This window comes from Carassius gibelio, chromosome B15, assembly GCF_023724105.1.
Source record: "Carassius gibelio isolate Cgi1373 ecotype wild population from Czech Republic chromosome B15, carGib1.2-hapl.c, whole genome shotgun sequence".
NCBI lineage: Eukaryota > Metazoa > Chordata > Actinopteri > Cypriniformes > Cyprinidae > Carassius > Carassius gibelio.
Genome location: NC_068410.1, coordinates 2,404,026 through 2,413,283, shown reverse-complemented (window position 1 = coordinate 2,413,283; position 9,258 = coordinate 2,404,026). Strand labels below are relative to the sequence as shown.

At 34.9% G+C, this 9,258-nt stretch overlaps 1 protein-coding gene across 2 annotated transcripts in view; it reads right to left on the bottom strand.

Annotated features, from left to right (window-relative positions):
- The window catches only part of LOC127972095 (leucine-rich repeat and fibronectin type III domain-containing protein 1-like), a 113,293-nt gene that overhangs the window by 306 nt on the left and 103,729 nt on the right, over positions 1–9,258 (bottom strand). For both annotated transcript variants that reach the window (XM_052575380.1, XM_052575381.1), the window contains 2 exons: positions 8,740–9,230; positions 1–2,823 (listed from right to left, as the gene is read on the bottom strand). The exon at positions 1–2,823 is cut by the window's left edge and continues 306 nt beyond it. In XM_052575380.1, coding sequence (XP_052431340.1) covers positions 1,983–2,823; positions 8,740–9,230 — 1,332 coding nt within the window. In that variant the 3' untranslated portion in view covers positions 1–1,982. The remainder of the gene's footprint in view (positions 2,824–8,739; positions 9,231–9,258) is intronic.

Here is a 9,258-nt window from a genome sequence, read left to right as displayed (position 1 = left end):
ATACAGTCACATTCAGAAAGAAGTCCATACTTCCGCGAATCGTCCTCGTATTGTAGAAAACCTCGTCCGTTCTTCCTGAAAAAGTGAATGTTATTTGTATAGATCTGTTTCGCAATCGTTTTTCATTGTTGTATAGACTGGTGCGATACGTATCCGTATATATCTCGTGTCTTCTGTGCAAAAGTCTTTGAAATTGGACATATACACATTCACACACAGCGTAGCATCACTTCCTCCTGCTTCCGCGCCCTTGGCATCACATAGTAAACAAAGAGACTAACGAAAGAGAGCTGTGCAGACGGGACGGGTGTGTTTTTTAGCTAGCAGCATCCTCCGTGGGTTGGTCGTTAGATAAGGCACCGCTGCGTTACGGACTCTCTTTAGGACCGCAGGAGGAGGCAGGACGGGTCAGAATGTGCTCTCGAAAACCACACTACATGAGCTCGGTTTCAAACCCTAGTGAGCTGCCTACCTAGGGAGCCGCCTTCTCATGCAGCATCTGAACCATGATTGATTTGAAACACTCTGAACTCCTCATATCACACTGATTGGATGTTGCAGGTGAACAATACAGTGGTTCTTAAATGGTGCATCGTGTCCGAAAAAAGTGAGTTATACAATGCATCTAATCACAAATCGTTAGGATAGTGAAAAACAGATTGTGAAAGTATTGTGGAAGTAGGGAGGAGGCAACACGTTTCACATCTTTTGTTGTTGATGCTGATGTTAGTTTAAGGTCAACTCAAGATAGAAATTCATCTGATTTTGATGTAATTTTGCCATAATCCTTTGCTTTATACAGTATATACTAAAAAAACAACAACAACAAAACATTTTGTTAATTGAAATGTAGCTGTGATAAAATACAAATATAAATATTAGGTGGTGAACATTTTTAACTAATCAATTTTGTTTGCTAACTGAAATTAAAATTGCATAATAATTATAGAAAACTAAAGCTAACCTAAAGCTGAAATAAAATAAAATATAAAATATTAGGTGAAAAGCTTAAAAGTACAAGATCAAAAACTAAAACTGTTCATAAATGACAAAAAATTAAGCAAAAAAATGTTTTGATGTAAATTAACCTGAACTATCAATTTTGAATCAGTTTTGCATGATTAAAAATGTTGGTGCATGAACATAAAAATAAATATTGAGTCTTTACTTTTTAATGTAAAATCTAATGTAAAACCACTTGAGAACAACTTGGAACAAAAACTACACGCTAGTGTTCAAACATTTGGGGTCGAAGTGTCTGAATTAAGTGTTTTTCTGCTCAGCAAGGCTGCATTAATCTAATCAAAAATTCAGTGAAAATTTTTACATATTATTGCTATCTTAAGTAGCAATTTTCTATGTTAATCTATGTTAAACTATAATTTATTTTGTTGCGCAGCTGTATTTTCAGCATCATTCCTCCAGTCTTCAGTGTCACATGATCTTCAGAAATCATTCTTATATTCCAACCCGATCTCACAGCAATTCGTACATTTTTCACAAGGTGGCTTATTCGTACGAATTTGTAGGACCACACTCTATTACTGTTGCCAAATCGTACGTATTTTACGAGTTGCACAATTCGTATGATTTTGTAGGAATGACCTACACCTAAACCCGCCCCTAAACCTAACCGTCACTGGGGTCGTATAAAATCGTACGAGTGAGGTCGTACAAATTCGTACGAATATGCCACCTCGTAAAATACGTATAAATTGGTCGTGAGATAGCGTTGTATATTCTCAAGAAACATTTCTGAATATGAAAACAGTTGTTACATTTTATTTTTCAGCGTTTATTATAAATATCTATAGCATCACTTTTGATCAGTTTGATGCATCTTTAGACACTGTTGAAGTAGGCAGCTCACTAGGTTTGCTGTGTCATGTTTGATACGTGTTAAACACAGGAATCAACGGAGTGTGTGTTACTGCAACAACGTCAATATGTGGACAGTCCATGTGTGTGTGTGCTTCAGTCCGTCACACTGTGCTCTCCAACATCCACTCTGTGCTGCTGAACGTCACCCTCCGGCTGCAGGGCGGTGACACGTCTGTGTTGAGCTGGGTGGTGGATTTGTGCCGGCGGGTTCGAGCCCGGCGAGGGTAACTGTTGCTCTGGAATAGAGCATAGTCTCCGTCGAAGGAGAAGCGATGCCGAGTCCGAGCCAGTTCGCTGGGCAGGAGCCCTATGTTGGCCAGTGGCCCCTTCCGAGGGGGCTCGTCCGGGTTGGTCCCGGACCCGATCAGACACAAGGACATGGTGGAACCCGTCAGGCTGCTGTCCGTCTGCGTTTCGTCGCCCAGACTGGCTCTCCGAGACGACACCGGCGGCGCTATCTCAGACGGCAGCTCGACTTTGAGCTCCTCTTGCGTTTCTTCCATCTTCAGGAGCACCAGGGCCTTGCAGTCTTTCCCGCCGGGAGACTCGGGATACTCTTCCTGCTTCGAGCCGGAGCATCCCGGGTGACTCCCGTTGGTCTGTGAGTGCACCTGTACACCGGCGTCTCCTTGCGCTTTGGCTTTGGCCGTGTCGACCCCGCCGTAAGTCTTGTAGCGGATCATGAGGATGATGATGAAGACGAGGACGGAGGCCACGATGATGCCGCCGATGATGATGATCATGGTGCCGCCGAGGAACTGTGTGGGGATGAAGCGGCACTGACCCGCCTCTGCGCCCGTGTGGAACTGAACACAGCCCACCACGCGTGTGGCCGTCAGAGACGTGATGCCGTCGTCATACACCGCCAACACACACAGCTCGTACTCACGGCCCGCCGCCAGATCGTTGATCCTGAACGTCTTACTGACGGACGGAATCATCCTAGAGAGAGAGACACGGGAAGACGATTCAGTAAAGAGTCGTTTTGAGTAACTTAATGCATCTCTCTGTTTGATTCTGAACAAAACATTCTACACTGAAGTAATAACTTACTACATTCTTATTAATATTTATTTATTTATTTATGTTTCTGACTCAGTTTTAGTGTTTTCTAGTCTTATTAACTAAAATCTAAATTACTAATAAAAAAATAAAACAATTACTAAAAATGAAATTAAACTTAAAATTGAGAATATGAAATTAAAAGCTAATTAAAAATATTAATAAAACTTACAATAAAAGTAACAACAACAACCCGTTTTGATGTAAGTTCATCATAATTAATATATTAACATTAATGCAATCATTATATTAATGTTAATATTTATTTGTTTATTTATGTTTCTGACTCTGTTTTAGTGTTTTCTAGTCTAATTAACTTATAAAAAAATCTAAACGACTAATTAAAAATAAAACAATTACAATTTTTTTTACTAAAATTAAAATTAAAATTGAGAATATAAAATTAAAAGCTAATTCAAAAGATTAATAAAACTCTAATAACAACAACAACAAGTGTTTTGATAACTATAATTACATTCATGTTTCTGACTCAGTTTTAGTGTTTTCTAGTCTTATTGGTTGCATCTGTTTATTTTATTTATTTATCTATTTAATTTTGTTAATAAAATATTCCATAGCTAAAAGAAAAATAGAAATATTAGGTTCATCTAGTTGGAGTGCTAAAATTACTAACTGAAATAACAAATGGAAATTAAAATTCTAAAATATAATTATATATATATATATATATATATATATATATATATATATATATATATATATATATATATATATATATATATATATATAAAATATATATATAAACACTTCAGCTGAAAAAAAATTTCTTTCATTTTTTAGCTGAAATAAAATAAAGTATAAAATATTACGTGAAAAACTTAAATTAAACAAACGTTTTGATATTTTGCCTGAAAATTCTAAATTGACTAACAGGAATAAAACAAACTATTATTTATACTTTAAATAATAATACAAAATTATAATAAAATCAGCTAATTAAAAACATTAATAAAAGCTCTACTCATAACAGTGTTTTCAAGCTAATTCATCAGATCTTCACTGTATAATGTAAAAGAAAATACAACCCAGATATTAAATACATTATTACTTAATTATTAGCACCGTTCAAATACGAGTGGTAGCACCTGAAGCAAAACCAGTTTAACGAAATACTAAATGAATAGTTATTAAATTCCTACCAGCATCCATAAAACCTTCTGAACAGGGACATAAAGGTGATTTATGAATGTTATCACGAGGCAGCGCTCTCTTCTCATACCGCTCTGTGAGGTCTCTATCAGTGCCTGTCCGTTCATCCTCTGACCTGTGACTGACCGCTAGCGATGACAGAGCCTTTGTCACGCTAACCTCTGACCCCTGAGACAGTCCCACGCATCATCACCCCTCGTTTCAGAGCGGCCAATCAGAACGCGGCTCAGAAGCGTGGCCTGCAGGGTCGCGCCGGGACCCGAGGTGAAGAGAGGTGTAAATCCAACAAGACATTTCATTTAGAGCCTGTTGTTTAAGTCACTGCCCCACTCTGATCCCAAACCCAGGAACCGAGAAAATAATGGCACACGGATCCCAGAGGAGGAAGCGCAGAACCACAGAGCTCATAACGCCGGCTAATGTGCGCCGCTTCATTCTCACAATCAAAAGTGACACTGCTCTGGAAAACATTTAAAAGCATGCATAAACAAATCTGATTGAGTTCAGGCGCTCGCAGCTAACTGCGTTTGACAGGATTTCAGCTCGCTCGTCCACAACAATGCTGTTTTCAGTGGAAACTCATATTATATTATAACAAAACACAATATCGTCGTTTATGAGCACGTCTCGGTGGAAATCATTATAGTGAAAAGAATGCAACAATGAACAAAATAATTGCATTTTGAAGGATTCTCAAAACATCAGGAAGTCTGACTCATTTTAGAGCATCAGATCCTTTATTTAAACGAACAGATTCAAAAGAATGATTCAGTGAATCATTGGAACCACTGCATTTTAAAAAAGCACAAAGAAATTATTTTAGTAATTTAAGAATAAACAGTCAAGTGATTAATTTTATCAATGCATTAGTGTTTTCATTAAGGGTTTTTCAAGTTTAATTTAAATTTATTTTAATTTTAGTAATTTTATAATGAGTAGTTTGATGATATTACTGTAGTTTTATGAAGTTATATTTCAGTTAGTAATTTTTCGTACTTAATCCTAATGTAACTTAACTATTACATTAATGTCAATATTAATTTATATTACTTATACAATGTATATTAATTAGTTCTAATACTAAAGCTAGCCTTATTACTATTATTATTATTATTATTATTATTATTATAAATAAATTAATAATAAATAAACTAAAACTTATATATCACAACACTGGTGAATGAATACAACTAATACAACTAGAAATCAATAAAAAAAAATCTGAAATATAAATTTAATATTATATTTATATTTATAATAATTCATATAAATATATATTAATTTATAATTATATATTTTTAATATTTTTAACATGGTAATAATAGTTAAATAGCACTCATATAGTGCTATATTTTAATGATTTAATAATAATAAAAATTGCTTCAGGAACACAGTCCTAAAATTGTTTATAGTTTATACAAAGACATTTATATATACTACAGTATATAGAATATGCTTACATAAATATTCATATGTATTAAATGAATGAATTATGATTATCTATCTATGTTGACATTCGTGTCATGATACTGTAGAGTTGGAGTGGACACATCTGTGTTTCGTTCCTGCTGATGAACTCTTCTCTGGGACTGATGTTAGCACAGCGCTAATGTTAGCTAAAGCTGCTCTGGTCTCGTCCTACACTGAGCCTCAGTAAACACACCAGCGCTGAGCTAACACTGACATCCTCCTGAGAAACACGAGATCTAACAGGCATCTCCTCCATCTGCTGACATTTACTTTACATGTCCACTCCGGCTTAACGCTCACGCTAACCGTGCTAACCAAACATGTGCTGCAAAGACATCTTTCTCCAGTGAAAAGCAGGCGTATATTCAAGAATGCAGATAATTCATATTACAGTGTAGTTTTTAGCATGGCTCTTTTGGACTACAGCTCCCATGATCCTCTAGTGACAGCAAACAAATGCATTTAACGGTATGAATGGATGCTGAGTTTGCAGCTTGATCTCTCCAGAATGTGTCGATAAAGATATCTTCAGAGGAACTGGATTTTGTCTGGAAGTGTGCTGCCATTTAGAGTCAGTCTGAAGCAGTTCAAGAGATAGAAATCAATTCTCAGTTCAAATATCCACTCACTGCACGGTTTGCTTGCATGTGTTTCCAGCTCTCAGTCTTCTCTTGAATCACAGTGAACTGGAGTCGGAGCATGTTTGCACAGAGAGGCCTGGATCTCATCATAGAGACTCAATTAGTGCATGTTTTAAAGCAGAGACGCAGGGTGCTGCCTTCACGATGCTCAGTCGTTTAGATCTAACTGTGCATCTCACTAAAATAGTCAAGAACTTCTCTGGCTCATATTTCACCCCAAAATAAAAATAAAAACATTAATGCAGTTTTCCTGATAATTTTATACTCTAAAATCTCATTACAGCAATTCAAGAAAATCTGTAATAATAAAAAAAATATATATAATTTAAATAGTAATAATAAAATAGTGAATAATATACATTTTTGCATTGAGACAATTTCTCTGATAATTAAGCAAATTTTACCTTTTAAATTCTCATTAGTGGAATGCAAAATATGTGTAGTGTAAATACACACACACACACATACATACATTTATATATATATATATATATATATATATATATATATATAATTATATATATATATATATATATATATATATATATATATATATATATATATATATAATAGAAAAATAATTAAACAGTAAATAATATTAAATAAACATATTTTTTGCATAGTGACAATTTTCATAATAATTCAGCCAACTTTTTTTAAAAGCAGTACAAATAAATATCTAAATTAATAAAATAAATAAAAAATGAAATCACTTTATAATATAATAATAAAATAGTAATGCATATAAAATTTTTTATTAATATATATATATATATATATATATATATATATATATATATATATATATATATATATATATATATATATACATATATATATATATATATATATATATATATATATATAGTTTGGGGGGGGGGGGGGGTATTGAAATGATTGATAATTACGCATATTTTCCCTCCAGAAATCACAACTCAGAAAGAGGTTTAATTTAGTTTTGCCGAATGCAGTTTGTCATTCAGAGATGAGATGAGAGCTGGACATTTCTTTGTGAGATTTGCTCAGGTGCTCGATCTGGGCTTTTAACCCAGACACGTCTGACCTTTAAACCTCACGACGAGATCTCTGTCCCATTGTTGGATAAAGCTGTCCTCTTTTCTGAGAGTCTTTGGGGTTATCAATAATTCAACTGATCTTTAAAGCACCTGTTATTATGTAAATGTATGATTTGAGTGTGTGTGTGTGTGTGTGTGTGTGTGTGTGTGTGTGTGTGTGTGTCGGACTTGGGTGCAGTGCAAATCTCTGAAGCTGATTTTATACACAGAAGTGAACAGAGGTTCTATCTATCTATCTATCTATCTATCTATCTATCTATCTATCTATCTATCTATCTATCTATCTATCTATCTATCTATCTATCTATCTATCTGTCTGTTTTTAAACATTGACTGCGTCTGACCTTTAATCCTGAGGTCTTTTTCTTTCTCAGCTCAGTCTTTGTGTTTGTTATCAATAATTCAGCTGATCTTTAAAGCACCTGTTATTATGTGAATTTGCTCCAGTTTTGTTGCGTTTGTCACCTTTCGGTCTATTCAATTCTATTCCATCTGTGAACAATATTTTTTAACTAAAAAAATAAAATAATTCAAAAATAATAATAAAAATTTCATTTAACTATAATAATGTAATTCTAAAATAAAAAATGTAAATACATTATGTTGTGTAAATAAGTAAATACTACTTAGTATTTTTTTACAATACAAAAACAACAATAAAAATAGCTTCTTTATTTGATTTATTATTATTAATATTTTGCTATCAAATTATATAATTTAAAATGTATTTTATTTTAATTAAATAATATTCTAATAATGATGATGATGAATAAATAAATATTAAAAGTATACATATACGTACATACTTAAAATAATTAAATATACAAATAACAATGATAATAGATATTAGACTTTTTTTAATCTTTATTTATTTTAATCTTTATTTATTTTAAAGATGTTAATAATAATAATCATTCCTATAACAATAATTATTATTATTTAAGGATTAATTACTTTATAATAACATTTCTTCTTTTTCTCATAAAATATTAAAGATCTTTCTTGACAAGAAATTATAAATTCTATAATCAATCTAACTCTACACTCTTAAAAATAAAGGTGCTTAAAAGCTTATTCACAGCGATGCCACAGAAGAACAATTTTTGGTTCCACAAAGCACCATTCAGTCAAAGGAAGATCCTTCTTTCATCACAAAGAAGTTTTCGTTAAACAGAAAGTTTCTTCAGATGTTCTTTCTGGAATATCTCTATTCTGAAGCACCTTTATTATTAAGAGTGAGTGTAATTTATGCTGGAAAGCTGGTTAACCGAGATTCACGAGTGGTTTTTAATCCAGGATGATTTACAGCGGATAGATTAGACAGCGTCAGGAGTGAGCCGAGGTTAAGTGCTTCAGTTAAAGACACAACAGGGGATCCGAGGAGCCGTCCATTTCATTAGTCACGTCTGTCTTTATGTCTCATTAAAGCAGAGTTTTACCTGTACACCAGGGTGTCGTCGACGGTGCTGTTGTACTGGATCTGGTACATTCTGATCCCGGGAATGTGGCGTTCGGACGGCCAGTGGATGACGGCTGAGTTTGCGGTCAGGTTTTCCACCAGCACCCTCTTGTTCTGTGGTTTGGTGTCGTTGCTGCCGGATTTGGTGGAGGTGGTGATGTCGGAGAGCCCCGGGTCGGCCTCCCTCATGTGACCCGAGTTGTTGACGAAGAGCGGCAGCGGGATCATGTTGACTTCCACGGCTGCGGTGGCGATGCCGGCCGCGTTGGAGGCCACACAGTTGAAGGCGCCGCTGTCCTTCAGTGTGGTGATCAGGATGTCCAGCGTGCCGTTGTCGTACAGGATCGTGCGAGAGTTATTGTGCACCAGTTTGCCGTCGGGAAAGCGCCAGTGAATGGTGGGATCGGGGTCACCCATCGCCTTACACTTGAGAGTCACGCCCTGACCCTCCATCACGTAGGGTTTGGTGACCTGGGTGAAGAAGTTAAAAACAATGTTA